Source organism: Melanostigma gelatinosum (genome assembly GCF_949748355.1).
Source record: "Melanostigma gelatinosum genome assembly, chromosome: 16".
In the NCBI taxonomy this organism is placed as follows: domain Eukaryota; kingdom Metazoa; phylum Chordata; class Actinopteri; order Perciformes; family Zoarcidae; genus Melanostigma; species Melanostigma gelatinosum.
The window spans coordinates 2,164,286-2,188,874 of NC_136649.1; the positions used below are offsets into that span (position 1 = coordinate 2,164,286).

A 24,589-nucleotide genomic window follows, 5' to 3' on the forward strand; every position below is an offset into this window, starting at 1 on the left:
TACTACAAACTTTGTTTTTACTCTCTAAAAGCATATCATTGCAGCCTGTACATTTTAAAATCACAGGAGACATGTTTTATGAAATAAACTGAGATGAAAAAGATGAACTGTACAAGAACAATCCTTAGGCAGTGTCTGAAGAGATGCATTAAAACAACAAGCCATCCCAGAGTAACCCGCTGTCATAGAAACCCCCCGACCAAAGTGAGACGACAAAACATTCCTTTGACCCAATAAGTGCAGTGCAGAACAATGTCAATATCATTCTGTGAAATATAAGTGTGTGTAAAAAAAGTAACGAAAGGCAAGAGAAATGAAGCGATATAGAGATGTCTGCCAGGTTCATTGTTACAGTTATTTCCATTTCAAACACAAAGCTTTTCTTTTGCTCCGAGGCAGCGCGGCTCTGAAGCACAACTCCTTTGGTTACGTCTTGTATTCACAGTAAAATATTTGAAATGATTAAAATGATTAAAATGATACGGCCCACACTGTCGGTACCTCTCCTCTTTTCATAAATCAAAATACAATTGGTTATATACTGAATATGTAAAAGGTAAGAATTTACAAATTACAATCGTAGTTACTTTTAAACAACTCAAAAAAAGAGAGCAAATATAGTCAAATAAAACTCACTGGCTGAAAAAAAAAAGAAAGAAGGAAAGGCAAGTCACCATTAGGTCCATTTCAGAGTGTCCATGTGAATGTCCTTGGTCCACCCATCAATACCAATGTGAATGCTGAAATGAACACTGACTGTTATGACCAACCCACCATCTGATGTACGGAGGCCCAGAAAGGACGTGCTTGTTTATTTGAAAGTCAAATTGAAATCATTAAAAACCGTAATAACTAAAAAAGAAGAGCTTTCACTTGTTTTCCTGTAGTGTCGACACCCTCTACATTGGTGTTCTCCAGTGGGAGTGAGTTTTTGGCACTGATGGGAAATGTTTGTCGTTTGAATTCAGTTTGGGACTGGTTCTCGACCAACGGCCCCATCAGTGTTCTCCGGACACATGGTTTTGACCATTTCCTCAACATAAGGGGCTTTCCCTACTTTGAAGGTCGGTTCATGGAGTGATTCCTCTCATCCGTCGGAGAAAGAGCCGGTGGTGAAGAGAAGGTGGAGCGGGTCCTAGCTGTGCTGCTGGTTCTGGTTCTTGATCAGGCTCAGCTTGCTCCTCAGGCCCTGGCAGTTGGAGGAGAGGCTGCTGTTGTCCTCCAGCAGCTTGCTGTGCTCCTGGATGAGTCTGGATGAGGTCTGCTGCTCCCTCTGGTCCTGCTCCAGCTCAGACATCAGCTCCTCTCTAAAGACAAGGAGCCTCTGTTACTGCCTGCAGCTACTTCTCACGTAAAAGTCACGGCAGCAATCTGACTAGAACACCTGGAACTTTTCAAAATCACTTTCACTTTTAAAATGGCTCTTAAAAGGTTTTCTCTCTCTGCTAGATGGAACCGTTGTTTGAAGGAGATGTTTTTTTTAAATGAAGGCCAATATTGAAATAGAAATACAATCATTTATTTCCGAATCATTTGAATTGTGTGTTTTTATGAAAATAACCACTATGGCTCACAAAGTCAAAAGATAACATTTAGAAGTTTTACGTTCACTTTGGGACGCTTGAAATTATTTTTTTCAATTGATCCGAGACGATGGTGAAAAAAGTTGTTTACCAGCTGCTAGAACGTAAAAAAATTATTATTCATCGATGACAGTCAACCGCTAAAAAATGTAATCTGGGCGTGGTTAGCTTAGCATAAAGACTGGAAGCAGGAGGAAACGGCTTGCCTGGCACGAATGAATCCATCCGTGCACAAACAAACAGGTTTCTCGGGGAGCTTCCTGCCACTTTCCCCCAGCTTCCAGTCTTTATGCTAAGCCAGGCTAACTACGTTCTGACTCCAGGTCTGTACTTGGATTAATCTAAATCTTCTCATCTCACTCTCAGAAATGTTGAACTGTTCCTTTAAATTCAGACGCCCTTGAAAAGGTCTCGTGTATTTCAGAATGTTCAGTTCCTGATCATTTCATCTGAACTGGTTCATATTTAAATCACACAGGTTCCTATTAGTTTTGGTTGAGGGTACATTTGTGTTTTCAGTGTTGTGAACTCACCGGCCTCTTACACACCTGTTTCGTTCCATTTATCTGGCCTCATGGAAACATGCTACCTTTGTTTCCTGGTCACACCGACTCATCAACACAGAGCATGAACGTCACATGACCCGACAGGTGACTCACTGATTATATTACGATGAGGATAGTTGCTGTGCAGTCGCTATGTTTCACTCACTGTTAGAAAGTCGAGTGTGTTTGAACAGTTCCTTCTCAAACGGATCACATACATGCTACCATACCGAACATGTACAGCATGCTGCTCACACAGATGCTGATTTAATGTTAATGAGTAAAATATATACTGTTAAAAAGAACATGTCTAAAGAAGTTCAAGCAAAGACAACAGCTCACTTCCTGCGAGCGAGGTCAGCGATCTCTGACTGGATTTTAAGGTAGTCCTGAGCCATCCTGATGTGCTGTTCAAACACGGCCATGGACTCTTTGGAGTTAGGACACGGGGCCAGAGGCTGGGAGCACAGGGACAGTCGGTGATTAGTACACTGCTGCAGAACAGGTTTCATCACGACCAACACATGTGAGGAACTTCTAATGTGTGAAAGAAACAATACATCATCCATCAAACCCCGTCTCTCTCTGACTCAGTGTCAACGGTGATGATAACTGGAGCTCGATATTAGGGGATAAAAATATGTGGACTCACTTAAGTATAGCATTTTATAAAAATATATATATCGCCTTGTTCATAGTATGTATCACAATGGCAGTATTGTAACCCTGTATCATGATATGTATCATCCAGCCAGTGGCCGACTCAAAAACATGAAAATGTGACTGAGCCTGTCTAGAGCCAGTGTTTGGTTTGTCCCTTCTGGGCTCATGTAGAAACACCAGGAAGAGGACCCGCTGTGTATGTAGATATAAACGGCTCATTCCAAGGGAACAAAAACTAAATTATTCAGATTTTCAGGGGATTATACACTAATGACAACATACTTATTAACATTATATTCAATTTCTGTCACTAGAGCCCCCTAAATGCTGCACACGGGCGCTTTAAGTGGTAATGTACGTACTGGAATTCTGCTCGTTTTGATTTATTTACATTTTTGTATTTTCACTTACAGTTGAGATGTATGTATGCCAAACCTGGAGAAGCGTATAATGAAGGGACAGTGTGTATACAGTCACACACTACAGCTGTGACCATGCAAAGTGGTCTATGAGCAAAGTTATAGAAAGCAATTGACATAAAACACAAAACAGGCAACAGTCAAACAACTATGAAATATTATTATTAAGAGTTGTAGGAGCAATGGTAGCAGCGTCGGAAATACACGAGGGCAAAGGGCAAAACTGCCCCTAAGAAATATCATTTTGCCCCTGATATCACAAGGAGAGGGGCAAAAAATGCCCCCGAAAAAAATGGAGCGCTTCTTAAATCAGACCTGTGACTGCGGTCAACTCAGCAGACACTTACATGTCAGTGCACCTATATGCTGAAATATACGGTAAACGCATTTAAACGGCGCAGATCGGGACGAGCGAAGGACTTTGAAAGTTAACGGAAAGATTAACGTGAGACAACATCCGGTTTCTTCAGACGAACATCCGGTTTTCAGAATAAGATGCCAACAAAGTATAAATATAGCATAATGAAAATTAGATTAAAATAATTATATTCACATTAAGTATAAAACGAAAGTTACGAATGTAACTACGGTTCTATGAATCCTGGATGACCGCCAGAGGCAGTGCTTCACACTGGATATCTTCCGTCGAATATTTATATCAACAAAGTCACGTGTGACCTCGGATGACCCCCGTCGTCTATAAGTTCCGGTGTCATCCTGAGCTCAGTCCTATGGAATCTTCTCGCGAGTTCACGGGATTTCGAGTGACCAAGAACTCTGGCGGTCATCCAGGATTCATAGAACCGTAGTTACATTCGTAACTTTCGTTCTATTTCATCCTTACTGACCGCCAGAGGCAGTGCTTCACACTGGATGACTTATACCAAAAGAGTCACGAGGAAGCACAGTAACTACCTCTTATAGCTCCGGCAGAGAAAATTGGCCAAAGAACCCTCCCCAGTGGGTGAGGGGTGGCAACGTTAACTCTGTAGTGTTTGGTGAATGTGCTCTGTGATGCCCATGAGGCCGCAGCACATATATCCTCCACAGGCACACCACTCAGGCTTGCCCTCGGTGTGGAGACACTCTTGGTAGTGACCCTTCACCCCGGATGGCCGAGCGCAGCCGCTCGCCTTGTATGTATAGGCAATGGCCTCCACGATCCAGTGGGACAGGTGCTGTTTTTTTTCTTTTTTTAAAAGGAGCACAGCCCTTCTTAGGCTCACCATAACTGACTATGCAGGCGGTGGCTTCCACATAAGCTCTGAGGGCCCACACTGGGCACAGCAGCCTTGACCTCTCCTCTCCCAATGGCGGGGGGGGGGGGGAGTCAACTTTGCCAGCTGGATAGGCCGGTTTATATGTGAACGTATCCACACCCTTGGGAGAAACACTGCATTAGGCCAGAAAGTGACACCCAAGCCATCTGAGTTCCACCTCAGACATGATTCTTCCACTGATAGGGCAAGATAAGAAGATCCTCTGGCTACGTGTGAGCCAGGGCATCTTGACCCAGAGGGCTGGTCCTCTCCGTCAGGGAGACCCAGTGGGGGCAGTGGGTCGACACGTCTGGATGCAGCCGCCACTCTCCCGGTGGAGGCTTGTGACGGAACAGGAAAACCACAACCTGGTTTCGTTCTCCTGGTGGGTACATTGCCCACAGGCTGGTCAGGCAAGGGGCCTCCCAAGTCAGAAGGCCACGGTGATCCCCGTAGCAACTTCTGCAGATCTGGTGCCCCCTTGATAGTTTATGGGAAATCACAGCAGCGGTGTTGTCCAACCGGACAAGCCCATGCTCTCCCTTCAAATATGGAAGGAAGTGCTTGAGCGCTAGCTCTAGAACCTGGACCTGCCCCTGCGGTCTTTCAGCAGACAACTGCCCCCAGGCTGTCCTGTTCTGTCACACTGCACCGCGCCTTGAGAGGCAGGTATCTGTTGTAACAATCTCCTGGTGGAATGGAACCGAGACCCTGGGGCTCGGTTCCTGGGACACTGTTTGCCAGATATGCACTCCCTCCATGGGGATAGTGAATAGGCACTGTTTCGATAATATTATTGCCCTGTATCTGTGCCACTTGGCATCCAAGTGAAGGCTGTTCAGCCATCCGCAAACCCAAGGGAACGACAGTTGAGGCAGCTGTCAGTTTACCCAATAGTCGGAGAAAAGGATGTAGGGCAACCGTCTGCACCCTCGGAAGGGGCAGAGGTTGTGGGGGTTGTTGGCCACATGCTGGGGCGACAGACAGGCCCTCATAGGGCCACACTAATGAAGGTTATGCTCTGAGAAGGGCTCAGGTAGCTCCTCTCCATGTTCACCTTGAGGCCAACCGGGCCACGTGAGAGAAGGCGAGCAGTGTCCTGTGGCGCCTGAAGCCAGGATGGCGCCAAGGTCAGCCAGTCGTCTAAGTACGGCAGTATGTTCACGCCCTGCGATTGCAGGGGGAAAGGACAGCAGTAACACACTGTGAACACCCATGGGGAGATGGGAGAGTCCGAATGGAAGCACCCAGGACTGAAAGTTGTGGTGATGCACCATGGGAACATGGGAATAGGCGTCGATAGACATGAACCACTCTCCCTTGGAAATCCGCTGCTGGGAGAAAGAACCCCGACAGCCGGCCTGGAGACATCTCCTGGCACCCCTGCCGGGGGGACGGGGACGTAAGTAGGGTTGTATAGGTAGCGGTCCGGCCTCTCAGCAGGACGCCGAGGCCTGTTGCGGCTACTAGGGTAAGCTGGAGGCTGAGAAAACGGCCTTGTGGGGCCAAAGTGGGACCCCTAGGTCTGGGGGTGCAGGCATGTCCCTGCAAAGACCAGAGAACTGCTGCCTGGTCTGGCTAGCTCTAACAGTCCGCTGAAGCGCCTGTATAGCAGCTGACTCGAACAGCTCACCAGGTTCCACTGGGACAGTACGGAGGGTCCTCCTACATGTCTCAGATAGGGGTGACTGCGCCAGCCAAACCTGGCGGCGAGTCTGAACCAGGGTGGACATCATACATCCACGTTCCCTCGACATGAGCGCAAACGCCTGCAATGAAGCATCACTGAGCGGAAGCGTCGAAGTAGCCCGCTGCAGAGAATCTGCGAGGGAAAGCATGAGGTGGGAGAGGGAGTTGTCGATACGGTGCACAGCGCTGCTGTGTCATAAGCCCTGGATAGCAGGTCATCTTTGACCCGACATTGGGTCGACGGCACCTGGCATCGGGCCTCAGAGTCTCCTCAGGGGAAACTATGATGGACGCAATACTCGTCTAACTGGCTGGCATACGTGCAAGGCCAGATTTGCCACCTCCTGCATGGTCTGATGTAAGGCGGGAGAGAGCCCTGGTGTCTCCACCATGCACGCAACTCCCTCAGATATTCCTCGGAGGGAGGAACATAAAAGGTGGTGAGGGCGGGAAGGCGCCTGAAGAAGGCACTCACAGGTGGATGTTCCAGCTGCTGTGTATGCCAGGCGTGCAAGCGCCATACAAATGACCAGGGTAGGTTGGGCTGGATTCAGCTGCCCTGACAGGGGGAGGTAGACCTCACGCATCAGGTGTTCCACTTCGGCCAGCCTAGCAGACCTTACTGCTCAAGGCGTGATGCCGCAGGTCCTGCCTGGGTTCTCCGAGAGGCCCTGCCTCAGAAGCTCGAGGCTAGGGCAAGAGGTCAGGGCCGTCCTCCGGCTGAAGAGGAGCTATACAGGTCCTACAGCCGGGAGAGTTTAACATGGCCGCGATTCTGGTGGAACCCTTGTCCCACTAGTTGATGCGGAATTCCAAATCAGTCTGAGCGGGAGCGCTCTGCTGAATGTTGAGAGAACAGGCAGGGGGCAGTCAGTGGAGAGTGATCCTTAGGACACTCTTCACTTGGCCAGCCGCTGCGGATATTGGTGACCCACCAGTTAGCCTGAGCGAGAGCACTCTGCCACTGTGGAAACAGGTCAGGCAAAGTCCCTATCGTGAGAGGGGATCGAGGACACTCTCTTCACTAAGCTAGTTGCTGCAGATATTGGTGTCCCTCCGGTTAGCTTGAGCGAGAGCACTCTGCTACTGTAAAAAACGGACAAAAAAGAACACAGTCCGTACAGTGAGAGGGGAGCGAGGACACTCTCTTCACTAAGATAGTTGCTGCAGATATTGGCGTCCCACCAGTTAGCTTGAGCGAGAGCACTCTGCCACTGTGGAAACAGGTCAGGCAAAGTCCTTATAGTGAGAGGGGCGAGGACACTCTTCACTAAACTAGTTGCTGCAGATATTAGTGTCCCACCAGTTAGCCTGAGCGAGAGCACTCTGCCACTGTGCAAACAGGTCAGGAAAACAGTCCTCATAGTGAGAACACTCCCTTCACTAGGATAGTTGCTGCAGATATTGGTGCCCCACCAGTTAGCTTGAGCGAGAGCACTCTGCCACTGTGCAAACAGGTCAGGAAAACAGTCCTCATAGTGAGAGGGGAGCGAGGACACTCCCTTCACTCGGATAGTTGCTGCAGATATTGGTGCCCCACCAGTTAGCTTGAGCGAGAGCACTCTGCTACTGTGAAAATGGACAAAAAAGAACACAGTCCTTACAGTGAGAGGGGAGCGAGGACACTCTCTTCACTTGGACAGTTGCTGTAACTCTTTGTGTGCTACCAGTTAGCCTGAGCGAGGGCACTCTGCTAACTGATATCCGCTACTGATATGGCCATAATGTTTACAGCAATCAATGGACACAATCCAGCATTAACTTAGTCTCGACAGCCGTAATGCGTAAAAACATCAATGGGCACAACCTCAATGTTGATTTAGTATAACTAGCATTCACCGAGTTAGCCTGAGCGAGCACACTCTGCTAACTGTGATAGTTGTAATGCTACAAAGTTGATGGCCACAGCCCCAGTATCAGCTCTGTTTAGCTAGCTTCCCACTGAGTTAACCTGAGCGGGGACGCTCTATTAACTGTGACGGCTGTAAGGTTTACAAAGTTAATGGACGCAGTCCCAGCTAGCATCTCACCAAGTTAGCCTGAGTGAAGACACTGCTAACTGCGAATTACATCAGATGTAAAGATTAAATCTCAATGGACACAACGCCAATGCCGATCTAGTGTCTCACCAAGTTTGCCTGAGCAGGAACACTCTGCTAACTGTGCTAGCCATAATACTGTGAAGGGCGGGCCGACAGCGTAATTCTACACCGGAACTTATAGACGACGGGGGTCATCCGAGGTCACACGTGACTTTGTTGATATAAATATTCGACCTGCGCATGCGCGAGACGGAAGATATCCAGTGTGAAGCACTGCCTCTGGCGGTCAGTAAGGATGAAATAGAACATGCTACCTGCATCTCGTGAGTTAAAGGGAAAATACACCTAAATTGTGCGTAAAGTGTCTTTATTCTTTGATTTGAGGGTTGCTGGAAATGAATAATACCTGACTGAGTCAATTAAGATGTTTTACGAAGCAAAAACTCTGAACTGAATTTGTACCTTCAAATGGCACATTTTTTTTAATTTTAAGGTGCTATAAAAATGTTTTTCAATGACTAATGCATAAGTTCAGCACAAAAATGGGTAATATCACAATATTTGAGGTGCTACAAAAATATTTTTTCTCAATAATTCCATACAATGACTGATATACATGTAATCAAGGCATCGTTGACTTAATAATTGTTAATAGTTGTTTAAAACATTTAATATTAACAATAAATAACCACAAAGAAATAATAATAAAATTGAATATGATTGTCTGATTTATGTTTGTTTTTTGTTAAATAAATCTAAGAAAACACTTTGAAGCTGTAGGCTACTGCCCAATAGTCTTATTATTGCCATTTGATGACAATTGCTCATATACTGTAAGCTTCAATAAGTATCTGTATTATTTAAATGTTATTTCACAAGTTTCAAAAAATGCAAAATTTGCCCCCAAAAAAATATGTGAATTGCCTACCCTGAATGGTAGTACTATGTTGAAGAGGAGAGGGTTTTATCTGATGGACACAAAAACATATTTTCAACTTACCTGTAACTGGTGATCCAGTTTCAGGTAGGCCATGGGAATGGAGCTGTCTAAACCATTGGTAGCTAAGGGGACACACACACACACACACACAGTAAAAGAGCTCCTGTATCAAAAAGCACACAAGTACAAACACAGGTAGGTTGCACTGTAAGGCCCCCTAGTGGTGCATTGTGGGCAGTGAAACATAACTCAAAGCTTTGACTCCTGATGAACTCAAGCCGTTGAAGCAGGATTCAACGAGAAACAATGAATGGTAGAGATCCAGGCAGTGGCGGCTGGTCAATAGAGGGCCATGGGGCATGGCCCCACCATGAGCCACACAAAAATAAAAAAAATGATTGTAATAATCATAAATTGTACAAATTGTCAATATTTGTGTTTTTGAACGATGGAATGTACCCAGTAATGTGTGTAAAATATGATATCTGCGCAAAATATATGCTTTTCCTGCTCGTGCTCTCTGTCTGTGTGCACGACACTCTGAGAACGCACAGCTTGGGGGCCTGATCGTTTTGGCCCAAAAGAGGCGGGTCTATGAAGCAGTTTAGCCAATTGCTGATTCAAGATATCAATGAGTGACATACAATTTAGCCAATCAGCGCCCTCAAATAGATTCAGCTTGGGGCCAGAACGATCAGGCCCCCCTCGCTGCGCATTCTCGTCAGGAGAAGTCTCTACAGGCGCCCGTGCCAGCGCGAGCACTCCTCCTCCAACCCCCGTTTGAGAGGAGAATAATTTATTTAGCTTTTTAAAACAACGGGGACGGATCCAGCACGGACAGTTACGGGAGTGAGGGATGAGGAGGTAAGGAAACATGAGAACACCAGGACACATATGGAGAACTCTGTCAAGCTACATATTAGACAAAGTGAACAACTTTTCTTCTACATAGTTGTCCTCAGTCTCATCTGCTTAACTTGGTCATGGAGGCATCAACATGTAATTGAGATGTTAAATTAACAGTGAAAACTCATCATAGCTTAATTTAACATCAGTATTCATAATTACACTTCATGTTTACTTATCCTGATCTTTACCTCCTATAACAAGGTCCATAGGGGCATCTCAATAAATGAACATGTTATATTATATTATATAAGTGTTATTTACTGATTGTTTTCGTGTTGGAATACATGTTAAATATTTAACTGCCAAGTAATAATGCGTGTTTGATACTTACATTTTTTCTTTTGCATTAAATCATACTGGGATGTTTGCTGAAATTGATAGGATGGCCCGACCTAGAACATTTTCCACCAGCTGCCACTGGATCCAGGTAAACCCTGCAGGTCTGACTTATGTATTATCATCAGGCTAGGGTTACAGACAGAGGGCGCTCCCCTTCAAAAACACGACGGCCAACATTCACACCCGCTCCACGCTGTGATTGGTTAGCTGTGTGCAGGTGAGAAAAAAGGCGAGGTTACACCAATCCACATGGATAGTGTGTTTAGGAGTGTATTTGACCGACAGCCACGTGTCTCGTGGAACAGACACACTTCCATTTTATTAAAGGTAACACCACATTTTAACGTTTGTAGTATTCACATTACTTTCCGATTTGTAGTTTGTATATTTGTAGTGTTCACATTACTTTGTGATTTGTAGTTTGTATATTTGTAGTGTTCACATTACTTTCCGATTTGTAGTTTGTATATTTGTAGTGTTCACATTACTTTCCGATTTGTAGTTTGCATATTTGTAGTGTTCACATTACTTTCCGATTTCTAGTTTGTATATTTGTAGTGTTCACATTACTTTCCGATTTGTAGTTTGTATATTTGTAGTGTTCACATTACTTTCCGATTTGTAGTTTGTATATTTGTAGTATTCACATTAGTTTGTGATTTGTAATTTGAATATTTGTAGTGTTCACATTACTTTGTGATTTGTAGTTTGTATATTTGTAGTGTTCACATTACTTTGTGATTTGTAGTTTGTATATTTGTAGTATTCACATTAGTTTGTGATTTGTAATTTGAATATTTGTAGTGTTCACATTACTTTGTGATTTGTAGTTTGTATATTTGTAGTATTCACATTACTTTGTGATTTGTAGTTTGTATATTTGTGGTGTTCACATTACTTTGTGAATTGTAGTTTGTATATTTGTAGTATTCACATTACTTTGTGATTTGTAGTTTGTATATTTGTAGTGTTCACATTACTTTGTGATTTGTAGTTTGTATATTTGTAGTGTTCACATTACTTTGTGATTTGTAGTTTGTATATTTGTAGTATTCACATTACTTTGTGATTTGTAGTTTGTATATTTGTAGTGTTCACATTACTTTGTGATTTGTAGTTTGTATATTTGTAGTGTTCACATTACTTTGTGATTTGTAGTTTGTATATTTGTGGTGTTCACATTACTTTGTGATTTGTAGTTTGTATATTTGTAGTGTTCACATTACTTTGATTTGTAGTTTGTATATTTGTAGTATTCACATTACTTTGTGATTTGTAGTTTGTATATTTGTAGTGTTTACATTACTTTCTGATTTGTAGTTTGTATCTTTGTCGTGTTCACATTACTTTCTGATTTGTAGTTTGTATATTTGTAGTATTCACCTTACTTTCTGATTTGTAGTTTGTATATTTGTAGTATTCACATTACTTTGTGATTTGTAGTGTTCACATTACTTTCTGATTTGTAGTTTGTATATTTGTAGTATTCACATTACTTTGTGATTTGTAGTTTGTATATTTGTAGTGTTTACATTACTTTCTGATTTGTAGTTTGTATCTTTGTCGTGTTCACCTTACTTTCTGATTTGTAGTTTGTATATTTGTAGTATTCACCTTACTTTCTGATTTGTAGTTTGTATATTTGTAGTATTCACATTACTTTGTGATTTGTAGTGTTCACATTACTTTGTGATTTGTAGTGTTCACATTACTTTGTGATTTGTAGTGTTCACATTACTTTGTGATTTGTAGTTTGTATATTTGTAGTGTTCACATTACTTTGTGATTTGTAGTTTGTATATTTGTAGTGTTCACATTACTTTGTGATTTGTAGTTTGTATATTTGTAGTGTTCACATTACTTTGTGATTTGTAGTTTGTATATTTGTAGTGTTCACATTACTTTGTGATTTGTAGTTTGTATATTTGTAGTGTTCACCTTACTTTCTGATTTGTAGTTTGTATATTTGTAGTGTTCACCTTACTTTCTGATTTGTAGTTTGTATATTTGTAGTATTCACATCACTTTATGATTTGTAGTTTGATTATTTGTAGTGTTCACATTACTTTGTGATTTGTAGTTTGTATCTTTGTCGTGTTCACCTTACTTTCTGATTTGTAGTTTGTATATTTGTAGTGTTTACATTACTTTCTGATTTGTAGTTTGTATCTTTGTCGTGTTCACCTTACTTTCTGATTTGTAGTTTGTATATTTGTAGTATTCACCTTACTTTCTGATTTGTAGTTTGTATATTTGTAGTATTCACATTACTTTGTGATTTGTAGTGTTCACATTACTTTGTGATTTGTAGTGTTCACATTACTTTGTGATTTGTAGTGTTCACATTACTTTGTGATTTGTAGTTTGTATATTTGTAGTGTTCACATTACTTTGTGATTTGTAGTTTGTATATTTGTAGTGTTCACATTACTTTGTGATTTGTAGTTTGTATATTTGTAGTGTTCACATTACTTTGTGATTTGTAGTTTGTATATTTGTAGTGTTCACCTTACTTTCTGATTTGTAGTTTGTATATTTGTAGTGTTCACCTTACTTTCTGATTTGTAGTTTGTATATTTGTAGTATTCACATCACTTTATGATTTGTAGTTTGATTATTTGTAGTGTTCACATTACTTTGTGATTTGTAGTTTGTATATTTGTAGTGTTCACATTACTTTGTGATTTGTAGTTTGTATATTTGTAGTGTTCACCTTACTTTATGATTTGTAGTTTGTATATTTGTAGTGTTCACATTACTTTATGATTTGTAGTTTGTATATTTGTAGTGTTCACATTACTTTCTGATTTGTAGTTTGTATATTTGTAGTATTCACATTACTTTCTGATTTGAGTATCTTGATAGCATGAGCTGGAAGGATGCCAGACTACAGCCCACAGACACTGAACTCGCTTGGTATTATTATGTGTGAAACCACCCATCAGATTTAAACTCAAAATAACACTAATTGTATGTAATTGTTGAGCACAATTCATTTCAAGAACTGTGCTCAACCATTACATACAATGAGTGTAATTTTGTATATATTTACTGTGTACAAATATACTGTGTATATTTTATGTTGCCGTGCATAACCTGCTGCTGTAACACAATCATTTCCCAATATTTCTATCTTCTTTTGTAGTTAGTTCAGTTTGTCTAAAATAACGTTCCCATGTCCGTATGTACACTGTTGCTTGCTGTAATTAGTCCTGTTCATACTGGCCATTAAGAATATGACGGGGGACAAAATCCACAGTGTTCTGTGCAAAAATATACTCCAAAGTTTATCTCAGGTTAACATGAGGCTTCAGCAGTGGGACTTTATGAAACCAGGAGGGTCTTCTAAAGAAGACAGTAAAATGCTGTATAATTAACAGCTTTGTGGACTGCTGTTGTTAGCCTGCTAGCTGATTTCAGTATCAGCTGGTGTCCCTCTCATGAGGCTCCCTACCTGTGGGACTAATGGTCATCCTCAGCTCTGATTGGCCGGTGGTGGTTATGGGGCTGGTGCAGGGGGTGGGGCTTTGGGAGCGTCCCGGTTGACTATCTACACTGGACACCTTGGACAGACCGGTACGCAACGTGGCTGTCTGAGGGGGAAGAGAAGACGTAGACATCAATCAGGTTGGGTTAGACAAACACAGACAGTGTGAACCTGTACGATCAGTGTTCATGGTCATCTCACCTTTGAGGGTTTGAACTGGAGGGGAAACTTGGCCTCAAAGCTTTTCAGGGTCTCCTCCCTGCCGACTGAGTTCCTGCGCTCTGTGTTGTCGTCGCTCCTGTTGCTGTTCATGGTGTAGTCTGCATACGAGCCTGCAGACGGCACACACCGATTCATCAAAACACTTCCTCACCTTTCCAACTGTCCACTAGACGCAGCATCTCCAAGTTGACGGGAACAATGGCGTTGGAAGCTGCGGAGCTGATAGTCACCTGTGCTCGTGGCCGATGAAGAGCCGCTTCTGTTGGGTGAAGACTGGTGGGGGAGCTTGAGCGGTTCATCGGAGCCTGGGAAGTACTGGAAGATCCAAACACAACACCCAGCGCTTTTCAACTGATTCATAAAGCCTCATTTGATGGAAAAAAACAAGTACCAAAAGGGAATTTATCGGTACTGACTAAACAAACCATGACACATTAAAGGTAAAGTTCAAACATGTTTTCCTCTTTCTTTCTTAGAGTAAGAGATCAGACCATCATGTATGTGTGTTAAGTACAGAGCCAGATATCTTCTTTAACCAGGCTTATTATTAATATTAAGTCAAGTGTAAGTTAGTTTGACCTAAATCACCATGGAAAGTGATCCCTCCAGGCTAGCCTGGTCCTGGTCAGGTTAGTCATCAGGTTTAGATTCACTTCAAGCTGAACCAGTGTTACAAAATAAATCTGACTGAAACGCAGTGATTTCTCCAAAGTTAAGACAAGTTCACTGTACACGACTTTCACAGTGGTCAGAATGCTGGAATGCGACACCACACAACTGGCTGTGTTGTAATCGGGAGTCTGGAAGTCATTGTGGTGTTCACACCACAATGACTGACCGGCGACAGGGGGGGGTCCCACGCTACCAAGATTTGTCCTTTGGAATCCCCGATGAGGTGTTCAAACTACACGAACAACTGCTTGATGATGACACATGTTCACATAATAGTAGATCAGTCACTGTGTTATGTATATTCATGCAAACATCCAACACTATGTTCAGCAACAACAACTTTTGTCGGTGTTGCAAACGCATGCAGTAAAGCTCCTGGTGTTGCAGGTTTCCCTCTACCTGTGTCAGTAGCTCCCCGACAGACTTCCTCACAGCTCCACATATTTAGAATGCTAGATATCTAGGATGCATCTGCGATGCACCGGCGAGACTCTCGCCATAGAAATCAAGATAAAAATCAAATTTCGGCAACATTTCCACTATGTGTTCTCCCTTTAAATGTCGGCTGTTCTGCTGCTTTGACAAACCACGTAACATCATCTAAATTGAAGAGAGCGTTCATCTCATGTTGCTGCTATAAAATAAATACCCTGGCTAGTATCCTATTGGGTGCCGTTATGTTGCATCGCACACATCTTGTACGTTCATATTCAGCTCATACGACACAAAGAAAACTCAGTTCTGACACGTCAGGAGATCAAAGTGTTGACTTCATCTCTACTCCTGTCAATGTCTCCAACGGGCTTCCAAAACATCTCATTCTTGCTCTGTTTGTGGGTTTTCACTGTAATATTATCCTCTCAGCGCTTTATGTTTCATATGTGCAGGACTTTTGTCTTCTCGGCTCCGTGGATGGATGTGATCGGGTCTGTGTTTCATAGTCAGTTCTTGAATCAGACTTGACTTAGTCAGATCTCATTATCTCAGAGTTTTTCAAACTTTTATCTTCAGTTCAGGTTCAGTTTGTTTGGCTCGTTCAAGACCAGCTTTTCAAAAATACACTTGTAAAGCAAAGCAGTATGTTATATTTCCTCCGTTTAGAAGAGAATAACAGATATAACAGTATGTGTGGGGACAATACCTTCATGAGATGGCTCATGGTGTTCTTGACCTCCTCCATAGACGGTCTCTGGCTGGGTTCTTTGTCCCAACAGCGGGTCATCAGAGTTTCTATGGGCTCTGGGAGGTCTTTGATGAGAGGAGGCCGTGTACCTGCGTCACAGTGAACACTCAGTCAGTCAGCCAGAGGCCTGGGATGTCTAAATGTGACCAGCTATACTGATGCCACGTTAGTCCGGATCTGAAAGTCACAGTGACACAAACAAACCAACCGATTGATGCAACGGCAGACCAGCAACTGTGTCTTCTGCGAGGTCAAATTACTGATTTTGTCAATTGAGTCTGGTGGCTTTGAAGGGAGAAATAGAACGTCTTTTCTAGCCACTTTACTTTGCCGTCAGACAGACATCTCTTCAAAGCCACGGGACTCCATTTTACCTCACTGAACACGGGAGTATACGTACTAATCCTTAATTCGTTCATTTACTGTCACCGTACAACACAGGGTTGCGCAACAAAATGCCAGACAAGAAAAACTCAACTACAACAGTAGTGCATTCCTGCAGTGGCTGCTCGATTGAATGCTGGTGAAACACTCGACTTCATGTAGAAATAAAACAAATGAGGAAGCATTCAGACTAATCCAGATGTCTTGATCAAAGAAAGAAACCATGGTAAGCTCAGAAATGTCACAAAAAGCTTCCCTCACATCGCTCACACACCCAGCTCACTCCTGAGAAATGTTCCTCTCTTCACCATGATGAGCAGTGGGACACTGTTTGAGCACAACAAAGAGCTCAAAGTGGCCCAAAGATGCACGTTCATTGAAAGACTACTCCACTTCTATCATCAAACTCACGGTGGACAGTTGTTGTTTTTAAAGGAAAGAGAATCAATGCAGCAGAACATCATGAAAAACAGGATGTCTCTCACCTCTGTGGACGGCCCACATTATACAAAACGCAGAGCCGCCGATCTCATCGAAGGGCTTCTTGCGTGTGATGACCTCCCACAGGATGATGCCCCAGCTGAACACGTCACACTTCTCACTGTAGTTGCTGCCTGAGGGATCACACACACACACACACACACACACACACACACACACACACACACACACACACACACACACACACACACACACACACACACACACACACACACACACACACACACACACACACACACACACACACACACACACACACACACACACACACACACACACACACACACACACACACACACACACACGATGCTGGTGATGCTGATCCTATGAGCCGAATCTAATTCTTCCGGCCTCATAACACTGCAATCGCAACGCATGCGAGTGTATGAAATGAGGGCGTGTTTAACAGCACCTGCTGCATGTAAAAGAAATGCGTAAAGAGGAAATATATGCAGAGTGTATGAATCAATTAATGACATAAAACTTCCCTTTATTATCTAGTTTGACAGTCTTCCCAGTGTATGTATAAATATGACCAAATTGTGAACATTTTGCTAGCTCTGGCTAATGTCACACTCTCCACTAGCACCTGCCCGATCGCACTGAGCATGTGCAACTGTCAACAGAGACGAGAAGGAAGCGAGATGGCTCACACGTTAGTACGCAGGTGATGATGAAGTAGCTCAGTACCGATCGCACAGGTGCTAGTTCAGAGAGCGGAACATTAGCCAGAGCTAGCAAAATGTCAGCCATTTGCTCATATTTATACATAAAGTAGATCATAAAATTAATTTATTTGCCATTCATACTCTGTATGTATTTGTTCATGTTTTACAAAAGGTTGACTGGGCTAGTAGTATACAGCTGATAAAAAGTGAATTATATATGTTTGGAGTTTTTAATGCAATGGTATGAGATTGGTGGTCGGTAACAGTTGGTCAGGGGAAACAATGTGTCTGAACATCTCTGCAGAACACAGGCGGCCCACATATACCACCAGAATGAGAGACAAGTAACGTGTCGTTTCTGATTCTGCAGCACAAGAAATCTGTATATTAAAGTCAAATAAAGAAAAATGTCATGCATTTTCATCCCAGGTTGCCTTTTATTTGTTTTATGTGACGCCGTATTAAGCGTAGTTGGTACTCGCCGTAGTGAAGCCGGCGCGGTTATGTGACTGTCACAAATAGTTGACTGATACAAGCACTGTTTACATGTCTAGGCACCATATAAAGATGGACGATTTGTTTTCAGATGCTTCAGAAACAGGAGGTGTTAATCTACATTTGAGTAAATAGTTTGCAGGATATTCAACCTTTGTTTCTTTATAATACATTTAATACTTGACTTCTTTATCTACAGACTTGTATGAAGGCAATAAATTCTCGCTTGGAGCAAAAGTAGTGTTTGCAGCTCACCTTCAAACACCTCCGGTGCCATCCAGGCTGCACTGCCCTTATTGTTGGTCATGTAGGTCTGAATATCACAAGCTGTTCCAAAGTCACATATCTTCAGCACGGTGCCACGAGCCACCAGCAGCAGACTGAAACAGTGCAGTGCACGCCATTAAAGGCTGAAGACAATGTGTTGTACACTCACTTCTACAAAACATATCTGTGGATGAAAATGAGGAGTTCAGATAGAAACCTTTGCAGGTATTTGGTCATAAAACAGAGTATTGGACGGGATCGTGAATGTCTGAATAAAATGCCTCGGCAATCCATTAAACAGAATTCAGTCTGGCACGAAAGAAACCGACCAACCAAGACTAACGTTGCCAACTAACGGTGCCATGCCACCAACTAAAATAAAAGACTTCGTCGATTAAAAGTACAAATGAAAATACATTTTCATACATTTCATTGTCAATGTGAATAGGTAGTTCATATTAGATAACGGGCTTTCTTGCTCAAACTGGAGGAAAGACATCAGAGAATATCATTTTTTACATCAATCTACAAGTGGAGGATAAATGTAGAGGGGAGTTTTGCTTTGCGTTATAGAGTGTTCTTTTCCAGCTGTAGAGGCCATACATCGTGTGTATAGCTCTCATCAGGCATTTCCATACATGCTTTCCTCTTAAACATGCCTCGGGCTGTGCAAGCTTCTCGTGACTCATCACCGTGTTTTTAACAAACACTCTGACCTGTATGACTTTCAGTGTGTCATAAAGAGACTTACTTGGGTGGTTTGAGGTCCCGGTGGATTAAGGCCTTCGGCTTCATAGAATGCAGATAGGCAACACCCTGGGCACACTGCAGACACCAGCTCATGGCGTGGGATGCCGTGTAGTGGGGCTGAGGGTCGGCACTGTGCAGGACTTGGATTGGGAGACAAGAAGAGAATGAGATATGAAGACAGACACGGGGCCAATCTCAAATCCATTGTGGACCTCTTGTGTGATGAGCGTGGATGGTATCATCAGTGGGGTTTTGCAGATGTCGTACATTTAGCAGAAGAACAAACTAGTCGGATAGTCTTTGAGGTTTTAGTGGTACATTTACGAGATTTAAAGAAAAATATATATATTTTCAAAAACTATAAAGTCATAGATTTGCGAGAAACATTAAATATTTTTTTTCTTGTGCATTTCTTTTTTCTTGTAAATTCACGTCTTTAAACTTGGAAATTATTTTTCTCAGCATAAACCCCAGCATCTCACCCCCCCCAGCTCTGACATATAAGTTTATTTTTTTTGTACTTTTTTTAACAGCTCTGATATGCCGTGGTAATTCAGCCCAAGGTGTGCCAAAATTGCCACTACATCTTTTATTGCAATAAGACTAGCTTATGTTGTTGATCATGATAGAAATTAAATCAACGTTTTTTTGGCACGTACACAATCCTACACATTACATTGTGTAGTGCAATTCTTTCATGCCTAGCTTCAGAAGCAACATAGAAAAAATACATTAATTACATTAAACAGTGTAACCATAAGTAAGTTCCAGAAGAAATGAAACAACATAACCGGTACTGTACTGTACATCATGTGCAATGCGCCCAGTCAACATGAATCATCAAGAATATTCGACAGACAGAATAGGACTTACGGTTGTATAAAGAGCCACACTCTGCATACTCCATGACCAGACAAACCTGAGAACACACATCACATTCCCTTAGCAGTGAAAGCATGACAGTGCTGCCTGACGAGACGTTCACACGTCCCCTTGGTGGAGCGACAAACGGGTTGGCTCTGTAACTGATCTCAACAAAGGCTACATCCACACTACTACGTTTACATTTATTAATTATACTACTGCCGTCATGAGGAGGAAGCAGCTGTTATTGGAGCGATGAGCGAGCAGTGTGTCCTGCGTATCAGACCTACGGAGCGGACGTTTGAAGTTACGGTTAGCGGCCTTGAGGAAGACGATGGACACAAAACGGAGGACTTTCCTGTCCTTATTCATGCTTATTTTGTTCTGCACAACTATTGTGAAGTCCACACAGAAACTGTAAAGGAACAAAAGCATAAATGTTCTCCAGTGTGACAGAGTCAGCAACAACAAAACCAAGGAAATGAGTGGGGGACGTGTGTTGACCACATTTATGGACCTATAAATACATATGAACTTTGATTTGTAAATGTACATTTTATAGTAAATGGAATGTGAGAGAGAGATGGAGCAAGACCTGCAGCCTTGTGACCAAGTTTGAAAAGTTTTTTTCCACGAAATGTGTCTGAGTTTATAGAGGAAGATTTTAAAGGAAGACCTTAAGTATCAAACATGACCTTTTATTATTGAAGACGACTAAAATACTAGTGGTGTAACGCAGGGGTCCCCAACCTTTTTTGCGTCGCGGACCGGTTTCATGTTCGAAAATACTTCCACGGACAGGCCTTCAAGGTCGGATAAACACGACGAAATAAAATAATACGACCGGCGTGAAAACAAATATTAAATGCATAAAAAATACAACTCACCATGACACTGAATCAGTGGAGCCCTGAGCTTGTTTCTGTGCCACGAGACAGTCCCATCTGGGGGTAATGGGAGACAATGACACCCGAAGTGTGTTCCGTATGTCCAGTCTACTCCGTAATTTTGTCTTGATTATGGTTACTGCAGAAAATCCAGCTTCACAGAGATAGCAGGTTGGAAATGGAAGCAATGTTTTGAGTGCTTTTGTGGCGATCTCAGGATATTCAGCCTTGATTTTAATCCAAAACAGGCAGAGTTGTTGTCTCAAACATACTTTTAAGGCCGCCGTCATTTTCAAGCTCCAGCAGCTGATCTCCCTCTGGCACGGATAAGCTCGATTCACCTGGTTTGTTCACAAATGGGTCGCGGATCCATTCCTTCGCAGTTCGTGGGTCTTTTGTGGCTGGGAAGTAACGCACAAACTCTTTTAAAAGCAAAGACAGGTGATCTTGCACCAGCTGGGAGAATCAAGGTCCAGGCTCAGTCTCTTCCAAAATCCCTGCTAATGTTTGAAACACGTCAAATATCCCTCTGCCCACTCACCGACCCCACAATTCCAGTTTGGCTTTCAATGCAGCTACTTTATCTGCCAATTTGAAGACGGTTGTCGTTTTCCCCTGAAGTGACAGATTGAGTTCGTTGAGCAGGTTGAATATGTCGCACAAGTAAGCGAGTTGTGCGACCCATTCCTCGTCACTGAAATGTGCTGCCAGTGGTGACTTTCTTTCTGAAAGAAATCTCTGCAGTGGCTCTTGTAACTCAAACACTCTGGCCAGCGATCTTCCTCTGGATAGCCGTCTTATTTCTGTGTAGCTTGTGGGCTGAATTTGTGCGGTAACGTATCACGTGACAAGCGTCTTGACATGTGTCAAGAGGGACAGGCGCATGTAATTGGGAGAGAATCCGGTCATTTTTCAAAATAAAATATCTTTCCGACTGATAATCAATCAAATGAAAAAAGTTATTTGTTCTTTCTGTGCGGCCCGGTACCGGGTCGCGGGTCATATGAACCGTGGATTAATGACACAGTTCACCATCGCAGTGTGAAATAAAGTTTTACTGACATCGTTATTCACCAATGTTCAGTGAAATATGTGATCAGGACATCATTGATGCTTTCTGATCACTGATGTCTGATAATGTGACATTGTTTTAAAGTGACTGGAGGAGAGCTAACGAACAAAGCTTCACTTCAGTTACATTATGATGCGTTCAGGCTCTGTTCGGTTAAACGAGTACTGGGTGAAGGTAGATTATAACGTTGTCACATGTGATCTGTAAAATGTAGTGTTGATGATAAACTTGAATAAATGCAGTTGTTTGAAGGAGACGTTTTTCACAACAACATAAATAGATATTAGAGATGAATTATGAGCTGTTTACATTAGCTATAAACAGATTATAATACAGCATTAAACTAAAACTTTATTGTTTACAGACTTCAGAGTCATTGAAATGATTTTTGGGACGGTGGCAAAAAATTAATTGTATAAATCCTTGTAGACCAGCTGCTATAATCAAACAACAAAGGGATCTGTATCTGCCAATATGGATCATCAATGATCGGCAATTAGTATCAGCGGCGAAACAACCTGATCAGGGATCTCTGAACGTTTTGCTTGCTCCATTTTTCTTTTGTGCTGATCTGATTTTCACTCAGATTCGTGATACGATTCGAACCGTGACTTTTATGATCCATTGCACCACTATCTAACACTCGTCGTATTTTCAGTAACTAAGCAACCATTCTACTTCCTGTTTACACCGGCACCCGTATGCCCAGTGTACGTGAATAGTCATGAGGTATTCGTTTTCAGGCGTGCTAGTATGGACGGAAATCATGTCAAAAACGCCTGTGTGGACGGAGATAGCTTTTGCTTTAAAATGGAAACGTATTAGTGTGGATGCAGCCTAAAGTCCTGGTGATATGCTCCTCAGTTTATTCAGGAAGCGGCATGTCCTTCACCACACACATCATGAGAGGAGGGCGCTGATATGATGGACGCCACTCGAGCTCATAGCGCGTTGTATACTCACTGGATTGTCACAGGAGCCATACAGCTTCACAATGTTGGGGTGATTCACCCGGGACAGCTGGCGGAGCTGTGCACACAGAAAAAATGACTTATTACCATGAATATGTTCATCTCTGTAGGTCTGTGTGTATTACATACTGAACAGGTATTATGGCGGTTCTCATGTAAGGCTTTTCACAGAGTCCCGGCATACATATCATCATAATACTCTCCACATATTATTTATTACCTTTGATGTATGAAAACAATATGCAACATACATGTGCCTAGAGTTACAGTGCAAAAGGTCACAGTAGCAAACGATTCATTATTTGATCAAGTAGTTCCTGAGATAAATCCAAATTTCATACATTATAAAGGTATTTTAGAGTTTTTGTAGGGCTGCTTGTGTTTAGAGACATTTCACTTCTGAGAACTTTGGCTTTTTTTTTTTAAACGGGGAAAAATGGTTTTCTATAAAATTACGTTTTCATATTCCTCAAACTACGGCCTCAAATATAGGACTGCCCCATCTTTGTCGATTAGTCGACTAATCGCTCATTTAGATCCAAGCTGACTAAGACTTCTTTCGTCGAGTCTTCATTGTTTTATGCTTTTTCATGCTGAATGACTTATGAGCACTAGATTAAAAAAAGAGTGGCGCTTTTGTGCGATTCTTCGACCTTGATTAAATCAAATAATCGAGTCTCCAAAACCGTACGAGTGTTAGTCGACTAACAATGTCTTTGGTCGGGGACAGTCGAGTTAAATGGCTCGACCTAGCAGGTCCAACCAATCAGGTTTGACTTCGAAAGGCGTTCACAGTACCTCAACGAGGAACGCGTTCCTTTCGTTTTCACTCTCGATGGTCTTGATGGCTACGTCCTGTCCTTTCCACACGGCCTTGAAGACAACACCAAATGTCCCTCTGCCAACAGCCTGAAGAGAAGTCAACATGACAATATAATACTGCAGCTCAGGACACAATGACCTACGAAGGGGGGGGGGGGGGGATCTTTGTGCCTTGGACCCCCCCCCCCCCCCCACAAGCAGGTTAATAATGAGTCCATAACATACCCTCCCCTCAATATGAGGAGAAGGGCTTTAATAAATGCTTGCACTTTTCTTTTCTTCAAAGCGCCAACCGTATTTGTACTCCCCTTGCACTTTTTAGAAGTACCCACAAATGAGCTTGAACTTGATTTGACTAGAATGCCTTTTCGTTTTTTCAACGGAGGCCTCGCTCTGGTTGTTAAAATGCTGTTCGGGTTACAGTTGCAGATCTGTCGCGTTTCACGGTTTTGCTCGGACCTCAAATGTACGCAACCGTCTCCGTGTCTCACATTAGAGAACCGTAAACGGTAACGTTACAGTTACACCGGCAGGCTAGCCCCTGTCTGTCCTCTCCCCTCGGCGTTGCCCGTCGACAGAAACAGCACGCAGTTGTCTCTTAACTACCAGCACCCGGAACATTTTCCCCCTACAAAGCAAGAGCTGACGTTAATGTCCTCTCCAGAGCCTGTTGTCGGTCAGTAGTTTACCGCTTCAACTTGGATGTCTTCATACTGGATGTCTTCAAACAGACAGCCGGCTGGAGTCTCCACCATGACAGCAGCAGCAGAGCGGCGACACTCCTCAGCGCGAGCCGGCGATGCCGGAGTTCAAACCCGAAGCTCGTCTTGTGGTTATCGGGATAAAAAAAACGAGACGTTTGTTGGCTCCTGTTGCTGAGAACACAGGAAGTGGGCACCAGCAGCTCGCGGCAGCGTCGTTGCCTCATGAAACATCTGTGGGCCGGGTGCTCGTGA

At 43.0% G+C, this 24,589-nt stretch overlaps 1 protein-coding gene across 2 annotated transcripts; it reads right to left on the reverse strand.

Annotated features, from left to right (window-relative positions):
* Positions 1–24,589, reverse strand: LOC306790745 (mitogen-activated protein kinase kinase kinase 7-like). 2 transcript variants are annotated; one of them, XM_079287225.1, is made up of 14 exons: positions 24,323–24,589; positions 23,610–23,720; positions 22,804–22,869; positions 19,891–19,936; positions 19,019–19,157; positions 18,256–18,380; positions 16,822–16,950; positions 15,911–16,041; positions 14,328–14,412; positions 14,077–14,207; positions 13,843–13,981; positions 9,201–9,262; positions 2,471–2,586; positions 1–1,307 (listed from the first exon to the last, which is right to left on the reverse strand). In XM_079287225.1, exons 1-14 carry the CDS (start codon positions 24,386–24,388, stop codon positions 1,136–1,138), a joined length of 1,518 nt encoding a protein of 505 aa, XP_079143351.1. In that variant the 5' UTR covers positions 24,389–24,589; the 3' UTR covers positions 1–1,135. The 2 variants fall into 2 exon arrangements, with proteins under 2 accessions (XP_079143351.1, XP_079143352.1); XM_079287226.1 differs by lacking the exon at positions 2,471–2,586 and having other exon boundaries at positions 1,149–1,307.